Source organism: Coregonus lavaretus, assembly GCF_964263955.1.
Source record: "Coregonus lavaretus genome assembly, chromosome: 4".
Classification (NCBI taxonomy): domain Eukaryota; kingdom Metazoa; phylum Chordata; class Actinopteri; order Salmoniformes; family Salmonidae; genus Coregonus; species Coregonus lavaretus.
In genome coordinates this window covers 5937299-5956548 of record NC_139991.1, presented here as the reverse complement: position 1 = coordinate 5956548, position 19250 = coordinate 5937299, and the positions used below count along the sequence as shown (strand labels likewise).

The 19250-nt window shown below is 41.4% G+C and overlaps 1 protein-coding gene across 1 annotated transcript; it reads left to right on the top strand.

Annotated features, from left to right (window-relative positions):
* Positions 1–1575: 1575 nt before the first annotated feature.
* Positions 1576–17172, top strand: LOC311127636 (alpha-parvin). The gene is made up of 13 exons (XM_084159462.1): positions 1576–1813; positions 10870–10959; positions 11097–11167; positions 11289–11391; positions 11546–11686; positions 12667–12782; positions 12904–12962; positions 13981–14000; positions 14168–14229; positions 14316–14384; positions 14474–14575; positions 14682–14754; positions 15644–17172. The coding sequence occupies exons 1-13, from the start codon at positions 1678–1680 to the stop codon at positions 15718–15720; spliced, it is 1119 nt and encodes a 372-aa protein (XP_084015588.1). The 5' UTR covers positions 1576–1677; the 3' UTR covers positions 15721–17172.
* The last annotated feature ends 2078 nt before the right edge of the window (positions 17173–19250 follow it).

The window sequence follows — 19250 nt, the reverse complement described above, 5'->3', positions numbered from 1 at the left end:
TGATTGGCATTAAAAAAGAATAGCAATCTGAGGCTGAAATTGCAGTGAAATTACAGAAGATGTGAGCGGCAATGAAAATAGAAAGCTGTGGAGAGGATAAATAAAAAAAATGCACAATTTCATTATCTTAGCACTTTCCAAATCATTCCCTTAAATGGAACAAATGTTCCCCCAGCAAAAAAACACATTGTTACAGTAAATATATCTCAGAAGAGTAATAGCTACAAGTGTTAATTATAAATCATGTCTCAGGAGAAATACTGTATGTAGGACTTCTATTCCTTTTACTGTATAACTCCTGATGGCAGAAGAAAAATATATAAGTTGGTAAGCATGCTCTTAGTCATATCAGTTGAGTGCTAATATCAGTCAATTTGATTATGTAATTCTTAAAGCCTGCCTTAAAACAAGCTGCTATGAGCATATCTGTCCATCTCTTGTCAAATAACAGAACGTCAGTCTAGTGAAATGCATTTGAAAGCTTGGTCAGATGGGTCAAACTCAATGTTAGAGCTCTTGGGGTGAAGTGGCCCCTTGTCTGAGGCCAGACGTCCAGGCCAGAGGGGCTCCTCACTGTCTGCACCAGGGCCATGCCACAGATAGTCCAACAGTACTGCATGGGAAATATCTCCTCTAATGACAGCCCAGTGCAAGGCCAGGGCCATTGTGCATTTTGTTTACATGGCTTTGTTCACATAATTGTATCAAAAGAGAGGGCAAAAGGGCTGCACTGTGAATAGGCCTTTTGTCAACCCAGCGTTTTTCATAAAACTAGACAGCAAGAGTATGTTACTATTATTGAAAAAACAATACACAAACATGTATTTATTATCATCTGCATATTTGATTACATTCCAAAATGTTGGAGGTAAATAATGTGGCAGCAATGTCTAGGCCTGTGTTGTCAAGTAGAGGCTTGAATGTAATTGATTTGCTAACAGCTCTCATCACTTGCCTGGTCAGCTGTGCTAGCTAGACCAAGTTCACCAGATCATTAGCAGAACGAGGCAACAAAGCAAGGAAGCCAGTTGATTGATCCTGTCTGTGGTAAATAAGCAATAATGTATTGATCTGGCTCAACACTGATTGAGTCAGCTGCCTTGTCTTACCCATTCTCCCCCACTAAGGATGGGGGTCCTTGAACAAGTTTGTTACACTCCTTGTTAGGACTGCAGAATAAGTGTGCTGTACATCATTGATGATATATCCTATATTGGCCTTGTTCTAGCCCCATGGAAACTCATGTTTAGCATAAGTAAAAGAAAACTGATGGAGAATTATATTGCTGAAAGTAATAAAAAACCTGGATAGCAGAAAAACAAAGGAAAAATACGTTTGATAATTTCGCTGGATTAATTTTCCTATGAATAGGATCGAAAACCCTCTGATTCTTTTATATTATCGGTTCTTGCTTCACTATACCGATATTCCTCATAGCTGGACAGGCTGCTGCGTTGTGTTTTCCTGTTTGCTTATTTTTCCTATATCCATGAAAAGTGGGTGGGAATGGGACTGGTACGGGAATCAAATAACAGGGAGACGTCGGATGGCTGCGCAAATACTTGGAATTCCGGTTCCGTCGTTGGCTATTCCGTCAACTTTGACAAGCAGAAAGTTGTTTCTATGATAGGCTACAACACAGTCTCAATAGCTTGAATACTTAGTAATAAACTAGAAATGGCTTCTTCGCCACAGAAATCACCTTCTTCTCCCAAATCCCCGACTCCAAAATCACCACCTTCAAGAAAAAAAGATGACTCTTTCCTTGGAAAACTCGGGGGAACTTTGGCCAGAAGAAAAAAGGCAAAAGAAGGTTCGTTCATTAGGCTATATTTGGTTTATTATTAAGGCATCTACATAAAAAGGTTGACATCACGAAAGCTAAAAAGGATTAGAAATAAAATATGATTCCTGTTGAATAGTAGGCTACAGTAGGCTATATGCTATAAATAGCCACATTCCACAGTTTTCTATTTCAGAATTGAACATTTCGTTGAATAGATTAATTACAGTTTTTGCATGAAAACAAGCTAAGAAACATTGCTATATGGTGTTTTCAAGACAACTTGGAACTCGGAAAAAACCAGGTCAAATCATGACGTCGGTGATCTTCATGTCGGAAAGTCGGAGCTCTAGAAAGATGCCCGAGTTCCCGACTTGGAATTCCGAGTTGGTTGACCGTTAAAAAAAACATTAAAATCAAATCAAATTAAATGTTACTTGTCACATACACGTTTAGCAGATGTTATTGATGGTGTTGCGAAATGCTTGTGTTTCTAGCTCAAACAGTGCAGTATATCTAACAATTCAAAAACATTCTCAGTCGGAGCTCGTTTTTTTCCCGAGTTCCCAGTTGTCTTGAACGCAATGAAGAGTGAAGTCGGAGATTTCCGAGTTCCGAGTTCCCAGTTGTTTTGAACGCGGCAATAGTATAGGCCTACTTGTAATTGCTGAGGTGTGTCTATTTTCATGACGTCATTTTGTATACGTCAACGGGGATGGTGACTGAAAGACCCTCTTCATGTTTGATGTCTGCATCTATCATCAAATAACTGTGATAATAATTTAGATTATTTTGTTTTTGGTGAGGTGGACAGCATCTATTTGGGTTTTATTACATTGTATCTGTCCAAGCCATAGCAGGAGAAGGCTGTGTGTCTCTGTGTTTACAGTACATATCCTGAACTACTGCCATATAAGGATAAGAGGCTGCTGGTATTCCATCACAGATGTCTTCACCAAGGAAGGAGGGAAAAGTCCCATGCTCTCTCCAGCACAACCACTGCCTGAGTTCAGACCAGAGGCTGCCAAGGCCTTCATAGTTTCACATTTATTTAAATCATACCTTCAATTAAGTATTAATTAGACAAGCACTTGAGTTTTCGTTGAATCTTTTTGGTAAATGAGCAAGCATCAAGTATGATTAAATGTCTGAAGAACTATTATTGTTTATAACGTCTCTTGGAAGACACTTTGACCCATTTTCATTAATTACATTTGAAGCATATCTTTTGATACAGACATGCCCTATATATACTCCTGTGATTGAAATAATTTGTCTACCCTACCTCAGAGGGGCATGTGAAAGTGAGTCTGCAGCTGAGCCCCATTCACCAAAATACCGAACTGATACTGACAAACCTGGTCCTGTAGGGGTACGTTCCATGGAGGGCCTCTCCACTGCCATGACAGCAACATACAGTATTTCAATTATATGAGCGTTATTGTGAACCATGTTGTGTCTCTACCTGTGAACTGAGGAGCTGTCCTTTCAGATCAGAGAGACAGAGACAGAGAGGTTTACATTATACAGATGATGCTTTTGTGTTGGTTCAACAATCTGTTGAAGAACCAAATAGATGCAGCTCTTTTAGTGTGACGAAGGAGGAAGGTATCTGTCTCTGTGGGTTAGGCCTGAACAGCACAGGGAGGTATTGGTGTTGATTACTAACAGGATGTTGACATCTCCAGGGGGGTGCTTTCTCTGTTTGGGAGGAAACTGAAAAAAAACTATCGTAGTTTGTTCAGCAGGCCTTTATCACGTTATGTTATGCAGCTCTGCATCAGTGCTATAGTGATCTTACTGACATATCAACTGGTCCGGACAGGAACTGGCAGTACTGGCACCATGGCCAGGCAGAGCGGTCAGGTTGTCACATCACCTGTGTGAATTCCCCACATGTGCCAATTTGTACGACGCCAGGTGAGGTAAGTGAAATGATCAGGGAAGGAGGCGGATGCTCAGGATAGCAGCGTGAGACCGAGCCTAGATCTATGAACGCCTAGCAACTGGAGGGAGAGCATGGCCTTGTCCTGTGTGGGGCGATGTGTCTCAGAGAGAAAGCTTATTTTCTAAGAGGTAATGGCTATCAGCATGGTCTGAGCTATCAGAGCAACTGACCATGACTGCTTAGTTAATAGACATACACTGGGGGATTGGAGGGACGCCATGTGCGACTGACGTGTTTTCCGTTTGCTCCCGTGGTATTTTTAAAGTTTATGTGAATTTTGCAGCAAAACCGTATTTATTTTCATATATTATTTTGGTGATCCCTTCCCGTAAAAACCAAGACTACTTTACTTCCAAATATCAGCATGTCGACGAAACATAAGGCCAAAAGCATGACTTTGAGAAAACCCGGCCTACAAGACACACTCTCATCACCGCCCTCCCCTGAGCCTGACGACCCGGGGACTGATACTCTACCCGGGGGGGCGGCTTGGCCTGGCGGCGCTGAAGTGAACATTCTCGAGGCCATCAAACTACTACGCTCTGAGATAGTTGAAATGAAAACGGAGGTGGTTGCTACGATTGAGGCCCGAATAAAGGAGGTTTCTGATACTTTAAAAGCAGATTTAACCATCCTGCGGAACGAGACAGTGCCGGCAATCGCATCACTCAAAACAACAATGGAGTCGCACACTACAACGATCGCAGCACTGGAGACCTTCGCTACAAATGTCTCCGACTTAACTACATCCCTGGAGGCTGACGTGAAACGCCTAGCTGCGGACTTGAAAAAGGTGAAGGAGAGCTGTGTAAGTTTGGAGGGATTCTCTCGCCGCAATAACCTGAGACTTGTATCAGTCCCAGAGTCAGCGGAAATGCCTCGCGCCACGGATTTCGTTTCTGGGCTGCTGAAGGATGTTCTAGCCTTGGATGAAAAGCCCCTGATTGATCGTGCCCACCGGTCGCTGCGCCCAAAGCCCCGGGAGGGGGAGAGGCCCCGTGACATAATTATTCGAGTGCACTTTTTCCATGAGAAGATGGAGATTCTCCGACGAGCCCGCAATACCACTCTGAGCTTTCAAGGACAGAGCTTCTCCATCTACCAGGACTACTCCCCCACTGTTTCCAGGCAGCGCGCAGCCTTCGGACAGGCCAAACGACTACTTCGGGACCATCCAGGTGTTAAGTACGGACTGCGATTCCCGGCCCGTTTATGGCTATCTCATGATGGTAAAGACTACACATTTGAATCTCCGGATGAGGCTCTCTCTCACATTCAACGTCACATCAAGAAGTCTTGAACTTGCTCATAGATCAGCAACTGTTGCTAGCGAACTGTGGATAGCTGTCTTGCTCACCTATTCAGTTTGTTTACATAGTGTCTCAGTGACTCAAAATATTCTTGGTTATTTGCTTACTGCATCTGTTTGCATTGACCCAGTAAACAGTAAATGCTTCCCGAGGCGACACGTTTTTTTGGGGTCTTCACTTAAATTTTAAGGCTCAGAGCGTCATTTATGCCCAGCAAGCGTTAAACGTTGCGCACACGTAGTTTTTTGGTCTTGGTTGTAAGCTGTCTCAGCATTCAACTAGACAACTATTATAATAATAATAATTATTATCATTTTTGATTGTCTTACTACGATTTCCTTACTTCAAATTAGGTTTTCGGCTGAGAGCCGTTACACATTCTATTTATTTTCTTTATTTTCTCTCTCAAATGCCTGTTATAAGACTGGGAATATAATTATATACATCTACAAGTGGTGCTTTTGTAATTTCGTCTGCACAAGGGATTCACCTTAATTTCTTTTATTTAAAAAATGATTATCTCTTTTTGCTGTTTGATCCACTAACAAAACACGATTTTAAAGAGCGGGACTGTGGGTTTAGGTTTAAGACCGCACTCTCACAGACATACTGTGCGAAGAGAACATGCTCTATTTAGGCTTGTACCTCGTTTGGGGAGGTACTGTCTGGGATGGGGGGAGGGGGTGGGGGGAGGGGTTGAATTGTTCAGTTCTAATGTTGTCATTCTGTCTTTTTTGTTTTTTTTTCGGTACTTTTTCTCAACATCTACCACCGTACATTATTACTCTGAGACAAGTTATTCTGGGGTTTCTGGGCGCTCATTGCTTTTCCATTCTATGCTCTAATGACGGGGTTGTATAACGGGAATGCCCAGAGGGGCCGAAACAATGTGATCAAATACATTTCGTGGAACACCAAAGGGGTTAATAACCCAGTGAAACGTAAGAGGGTGTTGACACACTTAAAGGGTTTGAATGCAAATGTTGCATTTCTACAAGAGACTCACTTGAGGACTGGTGAGCACTTCAGGATGCGTAGGGACTGGGTTGGTCAAGTGTTCCACTCTAACTTTCATAGTAAATCAAGAGGGGCTGCCATTTTGGTTGATAAAGTCACTCCCTTTGTAGCTTCTGAGGTTATCGCTGATCCTAAGGGACGATACGTCATAGTAACCGGTAAACTGTTTTCTACCCCTCTTGTTTTGGCTAGTGTTTATGCTCCCAATTGGGATGACACAAGTTTCATTTCTTCCTTTTTGTCTGCTATACCCAATTTAGACTCTCATTTATTGATTTTAGGGGGGGATTTCAACTGCAAAATGTCCCCAGTTCTTGACAAGTCCTCACGAACAACTACAGGCCCATCTAAATGTGCCCTACTTATTCAAGCCTTTCTTCAGAAATATGCCATGTTTGAGGCCTGGCGTTTCCTACATCCTACAGATAGACAGTATTCCTTTTATTCTCATGTTCATCAAACATACTCCCGGATTGATTACTTCTTTTTGGACAAAAAACTTTTGCCTAACCTTCGGCAGTGTACTTACAAGAGTATTGTTATTTCGGACCATTCTCCATTAGTGCTTGAACTAGAGTTTCCCCAGCGACCTCCTATGTGTTATCAATGGCGTCTTAACCCCATTTTACTCTCAGATAAGGAGTTTGTCAATTTCATTTCTTCTGAAATCACCTTATTCCTAGAAACTAATTCAACACCAGGTATGTCCTGCTCTACCATATGGGAGTCTCTCAAAGCATACCTACGTGGCCAAATTATTTCTTATACAGCCAACCAAAACAGAGTTCGCTCTCAGCGACTTCGGGACCTGAGCGAATCCATAGCCACATTGGATGAGAAGTATGCCACGGTTCCTTCCTCTGATCTGCATAAAGAGCGCCAACTACTCCAATCTGAATTTGATGAGCTTTCTACCAGGCAAGCTGAACAGCTACTCTTGCGAGCTCGGTACAGAGTGTATGAACAAGGCGACAAGGCCAGTAAACTCCTTGCACATCAGATCCGTAAATCTGAGGCCTCACGTTTAATCCCACAAATAAGGACCCCGTCTGGTGCCACCACAGTTATACATAAAGAGATCAATGATCAATTCAAACAATTTTATTCTGCGCTATACACCTCTGAATCCCCTCAAGACCCTTTGCTGATTGATTCCTTCTTTAATGGCCTGAATATGCCTTCAATTGATACAGACACCCATGACTATCTAGAAGAAGAATTTACACCTGAGGAGATTGCAACAGCAGTGTCCGCAATGAAAAGCGGTAAATCACCGGGTCCGGATGGTTTTCCAACCGAATTTTACAGGACGTTTTCTGGTCTGCTTTGCCCATTCTTGTTTCGACTATTTGCAGAGTGCCTTAATACCTCAAAGCTACCGCCTAGTCTTTATCAAGCTTCAATTTCATTACTATTAAAGAAAAACAAAGACCCTCTGGAATGTGGATCCTTTCGCCCAATCTCGCTTTTAAACTGTGATTACAAAATCCTAGCCAAGCTTTTAGCCATCCGTATGGAAGGCTCGCTGCATCAAGTAATACACTCTGACCAGACTGGCTTTGTGAGAAATAGGCATTTGTTTTTCAATATTAGGCGCCTTATGAATATACTGTACTCCCCTGCGTCGGAGGACCCAGAGGTGGTGGTCTCACTTGATGCAGAAAAAGCGTTTGACCGCGTTGAGTGGGATTACCTAACAGCCACCCTTTATAGATTTGGCTTTGGCCCCAAATTCATTGCGTGGATAAAGATTCTTTATTTTTCCCCCATGGCTTCGGTACGGACTAACAACTTGTCCTCTGACTATTTTCCCTTGCACCGCGGATCCAGACAGGGCTGTCCACTCTCCCCCTTGTTGTTTGCTTTGGCAATCGAACCTCTCGCCATTGCATTACGCTCTAATGATGCCATTCAAGGAATAACCCGGACGGGCTCAGAGCAGAAAGTCTCGCTATATGCGGATGACCTCCTTTTGTTTATCTCTAACCCTGATACCTCATTGCCACGCGCCTTATCTGTTCTTAAAAGGTTTGGATCAATCTCAGGGTACAAGCTGAATCTAGGCAAGAGTGAGCTTTTTCCTGTAAACAAGGCTGCTTTAAAGTGCTCTTTTACAAGCTCTCAGTTTAGGATTGTCCGGGATCAATTCACCTACTTGGGAGTCAAAGTGACAAGGAAATATTCAAATCTGTTTCAGGAAAACTTGGTTGCTCTAGCAGACAGTTTGAAACAATCTTTTGCTTTTTGGAAAGCGCTACCTCTTTCTCTTATCGGAAGGATTAATGTCATTAAAATGAGTGTGTTGCCCAAATTTCTATATTTATTTCAATGTCTACCCATTTTTATTCCAAAATCTTTTTTTATTTCACTGGATCAAACATTCATGCATTTTATTTGGGATGGCAAGGTACCACGGATTGGTAGGAAACATTTACAGAAGCCTAAGTCATTGGGGGGTTTAGCTCTACCAAATTTTCAGACATACTATTGGGCTGCAAATTTCAGAGCCCTTCTGTACTGGCTGCAGACTGATCCTACTGGCCCTAGACCAATCTGGGTCCAGATGGAGTCTGAATCGTGTAAACCTGCTGCACTTTCTTCTGTGTTGTGCTCGTCTCTCCCAGTGTCCCTTGGCAAAAGGTGTGTCAACCCAATTGTAAAGCAGTCTCTTAAAATTTGGAATCAGTTCCGCTTAGCCTTTGGCCTCCGAGGCTTTTCTCTATCAGGCCCAATCAATCAGAACATTTTATTTCCTCCATCTTTGAATGATGGGGCTTTTGACATCTGGCACTCACTAGGCCTCTCCTCACTAGCCCAATTATTCTTTGATGATACATTTGCCTCTTTTGCTCAGCTACAGGAAAGGTTCAACCTCCCCCAATCCCACTTTTTCCGCTATCTCCAGACTAGGAACTTTGTCAGAGCTAACACACCTGAATTTCCCCATAGGCCTGTGAATACAGCTATAGAGAGCATCCTGGAGCTGAACAAGCTTCCTAGGGGCGCAATTTCAGATGTATATGCAATCATTCATGACTTACAGAACCCTTCTTTGGTGCCTTTAAAGACTCGATGGGAAAAGGATTTGGGGGAGGAACTTGGGGAAGACACCTGGGAATCTGTGCTGCGCAGGGTGCATTCGTCCTCTTTTAGCACTAGACACAGCCTCATTCAATTCAAGGTGGTTCACCGTATCCACTGGTCTGGGGCCAGACTTGGAAGAATATTCTCTGATTTTGATCCTACCTGTGTCAGATGTAAAATTGAACCGGCCACACTGTTGCATATGTTCTGGGGCTGTCATAAACTGTCAGGTTTCTGGGAATTAATATTTAAATGTTTCTCTGATATATATAACACTGTTATAGATCCCTCTCCCCTTACAGCCCTTTTTGGAGTACTGCCCATAAGCACCCCCCTGTCAAGAATCCAGTCGGACACTGTTGCTTATACAACTCTTTTAGCTAGACGGCTAATACTACAGAACTGGAAGATGGCAGCTCCCCCATCTTATAAATATTGGGTGAGAGATGTGTTGTGCTCTCTGAAGCTAGAAAAAATTAAATTCAATTCACGTGGGAACCCCAAACTGTTTAATGAGGCTTGGGCTCCATTCCGGTCTTACTTTAAACAGTCCATCCTCTGATAGCATTCCTATTAAAACCAAAATAAGTCTATATTTGACCCCCCTGTGACTTAGGGGTTGGATGAGCATTTCTCTGTGTTTTTTTTCTGGGGTGGGGGTGGGGGGCATTAAGGTTGATGTGCTTATTGATTGTGACCTGCGGAAGCCCTGTTCATCTCGCCCGGGCAGAGACTAAGGTGTGAGCTTGTTTTTCCCAGTTATTTTTATTTTTTTAATTCTGTTCACGCCTACATACAATTATCAATATTCATTTTTTATTTTTAAAGCATTGTAACTTTTTATTTTTGGTCCAGTGGAGGATTGGTCTGTGGCCTTGACTGTCTGTGAGTGGTTGCATTTCTCCACCCCATCCCTTAACTGTTTACAGGAACAATGGTGAGGTATTTGCTCTGTCCCTATACTATAGATTGCCCTTTAACCTTTTGTAGCCTTCTGCCTGGTGTTTAACTTGTCTAAAGTATGGTATCTTTAAAGTTATATATATATTTTTTTTATTTTATATGTATTATTTGTATTTTTGTCTAGTTGAGTATATTATTTATATTGCTTTGTCTTGTCTGTGTGTGTGTAAAACTTAATAAACAGAGTTCTCAAAAAAAAAAAATAGACATACACTCTGTCACATCTCCTCCAATTTACGGTAATGGTGTGATTGGCTCATTCTGGGAGTCTCCCCATGTAGTATTATCACTGGCTACAATGAGGCGCTTCAATTTATTGATCAAAGCTAGACTGAGATCTCTCTCTCCTGGCTAACCCGAACGTGACCAAAGATAACCGGTTATAATTAGAGACATGCTTTGTGAGCCAACTCTTCCCAGTAAGACCAATGTGCCATAATACTGACAACCTGGCATGAAGAGCACAGCTTAACCTGAAGAAAAGAGCCCTAAATTGGGTGGAATGGGTGTAGAGCACAGCTTTAGGTGAGTAGAGGAAAGACTCACTCTCTCTGTTATTTGTCTACATGTGAGCTTTACTGCTGAGATGATGAGGGCCAATATTGTGTGTTGCTGATGCTATTTGACTTGCCCTCCGATTTTCTCCGCTGGACACATTTTTCCTGCCCATCAACTCAATGGAGGTCTCAGTACAGTTGTATAATAATTAGCCTGTCACACATTGAGTCAGGCCACTAAAGGTCTCTGCTTCTCTGCTTCTGCAGTGTCTGAGCTCCAGGAGGAGGGGATGAATGCCATCAACCTGCCCCTCAGCCCCATCCCCTTTGAGCTGGACCCGGAGGACACCATGCTGGGTAAGGCGTCCATCTCCACTCCTGCAGTGTATCGCACACAAACACACACACACACACGCTCTCACTTTCTCGCTCTCTCTTGTGCTCTCTCTCATTGTCTATATTCTAAACCTGTGTGTGTGTGTGTGTGGTTCTAGAGGAGAATGAGGTTCGCACCATGGTTGACCCAAACTCCAGGAATGACCCCAAACTGCAAGAACTGATGAAGGTGTGAGATATAAAATAACTGCTGTATGTCACAATCAAAGCATTGGAAAGCAATATTGGGTGCCTTATGAATGTACAGTGTGTATGTGCCTGTTAAATTCCATATCATGTTTTGTATGCAGGTACTCATAGACTGGATCAATGATGTGCTGGTGGGGGAGAGAATCATTGTCAAAGACCTGGCTGAGGACTTATACGATGGGCAGGTTCTGCAGAAACTCTTTGGTACAGTATTTAATTCCCTCCAAAACATCCCTGCTATGCTTGCAATGCAGCACATTATTCTCTGGCATTTGACTGATTCCAATTGGATTTGATGGTCCTCCCTGTGTTTTCGTTGTATGACAATAAAACATATTTATTTATTTTTGTATTACAGAGAAGCTGGAGGGTGAGAGGCTGAATGTGGCTGAGGTGACCCAGTCTGAGATAGCCCAGAAGCAGAAGCTGCAGACGGTTCTGGAGAAGATCAACGACACTCTGAAGGTCTCAATCAGAAACATCAAATGGACCGTTGACTGTAGGTGACATGTTTCACAGAGCACTGTTTCATTCGAATCCCTTGTATTCTATACATTTGTTAATGTTTTTTTGGAATGTGTTGATCAAAGTTATTATTATGACAATGGTGTGTGTAAAAGACAATGTAAAGGTGATGTAATAAGGTAATGCTTGTTTGGTCATTTTGTTGGGTGACAGAGAGGCACAGAGGCAAAGTTCACATTGGACTAATCTGCACCCTGCTGACCCTCTGACATTATGACCATAGAAGTAATCCCTGTCTCAAGAGGTGGGAGGTCACGGTACTCATGACGCATGTCAACGAAAAAACTCATTGTCTTATTTCCTTTTTCAATGTTTATTTTTTAAGGAAATGCTGAAGCCATGTTTTTTCCCATTGGTTTATTATTCTTTGGTGTATTGTAACCTTCTAATTCTCTTAAATTACAGTTTAATTTTCTTTATTCTTTTTATCCTTTGTAGATTATCTAAAATCACTTCAGGAAATCAATAGGATTGTTTTTGATTGTGATCAAAGGACAGCTAATCCCTTTGTTTTTCACTCATATCCTCCCATACAGGTTCTCTAAATAGTAAATGCAATATTTTAGTGGTAAATTATCATATTTTACATGTATTTTGGAATTCCATCTTTCAAGAAGCAGCCTGATGTATCAGTCACATGACACTCCAGACAACAAGAATGGAAAGGGTTGTTACAGTTTCTAACAAAGGCACATTACTTCTACCCCAAAGACACAAGTTTATTTTATACTTGACACTGAGTTTATCGTTTTGTTTTTGACCTTTGTTTAACCTTCAACTTGGCATTGTGAAAGCTGAGAGTCACCAATCTTGATAATTGTGAAAAAATAGAATTTCTTCTTATCTAAACCCTGCTCCAGTACACCAGCGTGTGCATCATCTGTTTAATGACAATGCCCAGTGGATGTACTATAACATTCCTCTCATTTCTTCCCTCTTTCTTTTCACCCCTAGCCGTCCATGCTAAAAGCATCGTGGCCATTCTCCATTTATTGGTGGCGCTGTCTCAGCACTGCCGCGCCCCCATCCGCCTACCTGATCATGTGTCCATTCAAGTTGTGGTTGTACAGGTATAGTCCTTTGCTGCTACATTTTGTACCACAAAAAGGGAACCCCCCCCCAAAAAAAAAAAAAAAAAAAAAAAATAGAGTGAAAATTCCGATTTTCACAATTGTCTGTTGTTCCCCACAGAAACGGGAGGGGATCCTGCAGTCTCGCCAGGTTCAGGAAGAGATCACAGGGAACACGGAGTATGTCTTCACTGTCGTCCCTTTTAACTAACTATGTACAGATGTCTCAATGAAACTACCCAACTTGTGCTGTCTTCCACAAGGCCTTTATCAGACCCTCAGGGGGATGAAGAGAAAATGTCAGAAAATTGTTTATAGAGGCAGCCAAGAAAATGAAGGCCAATGTTTAAGGAAAGAAGGCCTTAGAAACTTGGCAGTGAAGATTATGTTAATTGTATCATTTGCTTTCCATATTCAAAGGTAATGGAGGTATAAGTATGAGGGATGAGAACCGAACACAATCATGTACTCTGCCTTGGAAAGGTCATTCAAAACAAGGTGATTATTGGGTGAATCACGTCTGTAAATATCTGTTTACAAATCAGTCAGCAAATGAGTCCGCTGGGCATTGAAGCAGTTGGAACAATTGAGGGACTGATGAGGGGAATGGAACGGCCTCTCCCGGTCTCGCGTTAAAGCGGAAAGACAATGCGGACACGCCAACTCCTTGGGGGGCCGATATGGACAGTTGGAGCCCCATGCTGATGGGCAGATTTAGTGAGGGGAGGGGGGGTTCAGGGGTCTGCCCCTGCCAGCCCCACCACTGCTTTATGGAGCTGCAGCTGATTAATAGTGGTCCAACGGGTGCAAATCAGCTCTGGAGATAAGAGGGAGGGGCCCTGGGCTGTTGTCCTACGAGAGGCAGCAGCTGCTAAAGCATGCCTCTGCCGAGGAAGATTGGACCGTGAAGACAAGCCACTGCCTCCCGGGCACATGTCCACCAGGCAGGCCCACCACACAGCGTTTGATCGGACCGCTCCTTGGATAGAACCACAACGCAGATCTCTTTGTTTGTCTTCCTGCCTGGCCCTCTTGATTAGACCATCTGCATTCAATTAATATTTTCCAGTTTAAACAAAGTCCTAGTTTATTTTTTCTTCTCATTTGAACTTGTCTGTTTCGTCTAATGTTTTTCTCTAGCGCTGTGATTAGACAGTACGATACCAGTGCTGAAATACATTGTTCTCTTTTCTTGCAGGGCTCTATCAGGAAGACATGGTAAGCATTTTCACTTTGTTGTAATGAAAGAAGAAATTTGCCATATTACCATACATTTATTTTAGTTAATTTGCCATTACATTATTACTATTTTATTCCTTCTATATTACTAAAATGAACATTCTGATGTCTGTTATTGTAATGGTTTAACCTCTATTCGATTTCAGAGCGAGATGCGTTTGACACCTTGTTTGACCATGCACCAGACAAGCTGAATGTGGTGAAAAAGGCAAGTCTCCATCCTAATTAGAAAAATAGACGGTATTCATTGTTTGTGTAACATTTACATTTACTGAATACCTGCCCTTCTTGCAGACGCTGATCACCTTTGTGAACAAGCACTTGAACAAGTTGAACCTGGAGGTGTCTGAATTGGATACACAGGTGAGATTCCTTTGTTTCCATTTGAATATAACTGCTTATGATTTGAAGATGAACCTGGTCATTATTAGTATGTTTTACCTGTCATAAAGTTTGCTGATGGTGTGTACCTGGTGTTGCTGATGGGACTGCTTGAGGGTTACTTTGTTCCTCTCGTCAACTTCTTCCTAACGCCAGAGCATTTTGACCAAAAGGTAGGCTACATTGTAAATCAGACTAATTTTCATCCCTTACAAATAGTTTACAGTGAGCTGCTTACTGGACTGGCATGGCTCATGCTGGATTTCTTTTCCTATATAGGTGCACAATGTGACCTTCTCCTTTGAGCTGATGCAAGATGGCGGCCTGGAGAAACCCAAGCCACGGGCAGAGGGTGTGTGGCTTCATTCTGTACACATAAATTGTTTCTGAAAGAAAGATATGTGACAGCAGAATTTCAAAATTGTGTCTTTCGGGATTAAACAACAACAACAAAATGTCGGGAATGTTCTTCCCTTTGGGCAGTATTCATTCAACACTCTTTATATCAGAGCATGCCTTCTAATCATAACAACAGAGAGAGAGAGCAAATATCAATTTTAGTCATTTAGCAGACTCTTATCCAAAGCGACTTACAGGCACTGCTTTGCTCAAGTGCACATCAACAGATTTTTCACCTAGTTGGCTCGGGGATTCGAACCTGCAACCTTTCGGTTTACTGGTCCTACACACTTAACCGCTAGGCTACCTACTGCCCTTTTTGATGTGGGATTACTTTTATCCCCTGGCTATTACCATTTGGCCGTTGGGTTAATTGAACTGAGGCCTGTAACAGTTTTAATGGTACGGTCAAGCACCAGTGAGTGGCCCATGATGACTGCATTGGGCTGTAACATTGAGTGTTCCCCTTTAGCTTTGATTTAAAGGTGGTTGCATGCCAAATTATAGCAATAGGCCTACTTAAAGCACACTGCAATCATAGCTTCATGGAAGCATGGGGCTCAGGCAACATCTGTTTTTATAATGCATCTTTCCTCATAGCGTAGATGAAAGATTCCAGTTTTGCCTCACTGGATGTAATGGGCTAATGTAGATCTTATAGGTGTTGTGTCTTAAGTATACAGTAGCTAGCAACAGGAGCTGGTTCCAATTACAGGCGATGTTTGAAGAAGGTATCATACAGCGTGTAAATCGCAGCTCTGAATCTGGCTCATTTTAGATATTTTTATTGTAAATGTTTCCCAGACTAAAGTCTGACTTTGGTTTTTCTGATCTTTTGGCAGATATTGTGAACTGTGACCTGAAGTCTACTCTGAGGGTACTCTACAACCTCTTCACCAAATACAGAAATGTGGAATAAAGATAGGTACTTCACCGTTCATTCAGTTATATCAACGTATCTATCAAGCAAATGCCCTGTTTAGATGTATATTTCAGGGCAAACACAATGCATCTAATAGGGAGAGCACCCCTGTGTTAGCTTTGTCCTGCTGAAGGCACACTAAAACACAAGTACAGCACAGTATGTTGTAAAGTATTTTGATATGAAAATACATATATTTCAGTATTATTGAAGGTTAACTTAATGAATTATTGATTATGCCGTCCTATTGTTGAGTCATTGTCATGTTGAATGGTTCTTACCCATGTCATTCCGGGCCTACACCGTTTGAAGTCTACTTTGATTCACTTGCAACTACATGAAGGATCAGAATATTGATGTATTGAATGTATGACAGCTGGATTTGTGCTTATCAAAGTATTTAGTTCCATCTTTTGAAAGAAGATTTGAATTGGCTCAGAATGTTTTTGATTGTTGTGCTTAAAGCATTGGGACCACGTAAAGTACGCACAAAAAATATTTTGTACTTATCCAAAGCATGATGTATGGCTGTTTTTGACTATTTGTTTATAATCTATTCATAAAAACGGTTTGCAAAGTAATGTTTCAGTGCAGTGTTTACTAAAACTACAGAACAGCAAGACCCCAGTACAGTGACAGTTTAACAAAAAGTCAATTGTTGAGTATGAATTGAAACGATAAACCATACCCTATATTGAACAGAACTAGCTAGTAGTGCTGAGAATGTAGTGTGGGAGTTTGACAAAAATGGATTCCTTTGTGTACTTTAATTTGAAGGTCATAATAATTTCAGGTTTGATAATGGGCCTTGTGCTGTAGCAAACTTGTGGCATTCCTTCCCATGAAAACTTGTATGCTCTGTATTGTTAATATGCTATATCATCAAGTGAAATATAGAAGAGCACAGGAAAATACCGTCAGGATTTGGTGGCTTTACATAGATGGACTTTACCCAACTTGTATTACACCTGACAATGGACCGTTTCATAGTCAAATAATACTGTATTGGACTGTGGATGTTGGTGTAAGTGTCTGCTTTACAACGAGAACTTAGCTTACAGTATTGCCGAGAAGCAGAGGTGCACTACATGCAATTCATGAATTAATTTGCTAACCACGCACTGATGGAATGGCTTTGCTAAGTGCTTAGCTGCGAATAGGAAGGTCACATTTTTCCTTTGAGTAACAACATAATGCATGACAAGGTTACAATTGAAGTTTCAATGGAATTTCTTTGTGCCTGATTTGATCTATATAGCATGTTTCTTTTTTTAAATTGCTTCTCTTTAGGAGTTGGAATTCACTTATTTCAATTTACAGACACTTAAGATTAGTTAAGCTGCTTTTAGTGTGTTTGTCAACTTACTTAATTGAGCACAGAAATGAGTGAGAGGAGAAATGAGTGAGTTATCTTGTTTGAGTCTTCGAATAAAGTATAAAATACTCATAGCTCAGTTCTTTGTTTTCTTGATATTTCTGTTTTTCCTCTTGGTAATTTCTCTTGTGAACTGAGTTGCTATCTTTCTATACATTATACTGTATAACCTCTGACCCTGTTTTCTTCATCCTGTTTTTTTTTGTGTTTAACAAATACCACTATTTCTATGAATTGAAGCCCAGAACTGAAGGCTTGGACCTTCAGGGGAGGATGTGACAACGTATTTGAGTACTCCATTGTTCTGACACATTTCTGGTCATGCTATTATCAGTCAAGCCCAGGGACTAAGAGCTCTGTGTTTTCATCAGAAAGCTGAAATGACCATCCATAATCAACCATTGTGCGCAAAGGTGTCTTGAACAGGGGCCTTTGCAGCCATTAAAGTAATTACCCTCCCATCGCTTCTTCTACATCCCTCCCTCCATTCATTATATCAAATAAGCCTCTACGCACGACTAACAGCCATGATACTCTCTTGCCTCCGTAGTGTAAGAGCTGCTCTTATGCTGAGAAAACACACACACACACAAATGGTGAGGCAAGAAGTGAGTGATACTACTGATAAGTGGTTCATAGTTATTACAGGGTTGGCACTTTATGTTGGCATCTATTGATTGGCAACCAAGGATTCTGATCTGAAAGAATGAATTGGTCCTTCATTGAAGTTACTTGAAAGCACCTTTTTTCATTGTACCATATGGGTGTAAAGGCTTTACCTTGTACTCCTTTTGTATAGATGGTTTGTTACATTTCATGCTGAAGATGGCTTAAGACATTTTCCCTGTGTGCAATCAGTTTTTTCCTTTCCATGATGCTTCACACATATTTCAACAATAGATTGAAAATATTGATTTATGTGTGGTAAGAGTTTTGGGGTTTTCTGTAATTAAAGCAGGTCAAGGGATTAGCAGATAGGCAGCAATAAATATCACTTTTAGAGACACATCATTCCTGTTTCTTGCTTTTAAAATTTTTTCTAAAGGGAGAGATTCTTAATTTGCTAAAGAGATGTGCAGCACTAAAGTGATTTTTTTTAGATGGCAGGACATGAAACGCTGCTTTAAAAACACGCTTTTGTGTGATACCGTAAAACCCTCTGCCTCATACAATCTGCACTCCCATCTGGTTTTAATCACATTTTAGAAATCGGTTATGCCATAATCTCTCTCGAATGGCCATGGTTTACTGGCAGATACCTTCTGCTGAATAGAGAGTGAAGTTTGTAGATGGAAAGTCTTGCTCGGTTTAGATTAATCTATCTGTTTTACATGCAATGCTGTGAAAGAAAAACACTATTTCAATTAATAATGTGTTGACCAGGACGTAGGTGTCTTATTTAATGATTACCAGTTACCTCTTCAAGAAATTACCTTGTCAAGAAGTTCATATCCTTTGTGGGGGGTAATAGCTCCGTGTAGCTCAGGGTTGTGGATTCGATTCCCACGGGGGGCCAGTATGAAAATGTATGCACTCACTAACTGTAAGTTGCTCTGGATAAGAGCGTCTGCTAAATGACTAAAATGCAAATGTAATCAAATTCCAAGACAAACCTATGGCTACCTGTAGCTGTTCTTTGTTCTATTCACATTGTGTCAGGTTACTACAAAACAGAAAATGGATTAACTCATCCCACTCTCTCCCTTGCTATATCCATTTGTTTGTGTTGATCTTGCAGAGGGTGTAATTATGAAGAGATAAGATCTGTGAATAAAGATAGTGCCTGGTCTGTTCTTCTCTCAATGCAGGCTGTGCAGGGTAGAGTTGGTATGATACATGCTTACTGTATAATGGTCTCCCAGTACCTTTAGGAATTGTACACAAAGAAGAAAAGGTTCTCCACATGGTTGCACACTTATCTGTCTATGTGATGTGATTCAGAAATAGCACATAGTCCTCTATGATGAGACAACAATGAAAGGATCTGCATGGCCACGTTGGCTGCATCATGTGATGGGGTCCTTGTTGTTTTCTGTAGTGCAGGATTGGTACAATGACATGCCTCTGAGTACCAGGATGACCATCAAAGGCAGCAGGCATTGATCCATATCTTCAAACACTGCATTACGGAATTGAATTAAAGAGACATTTA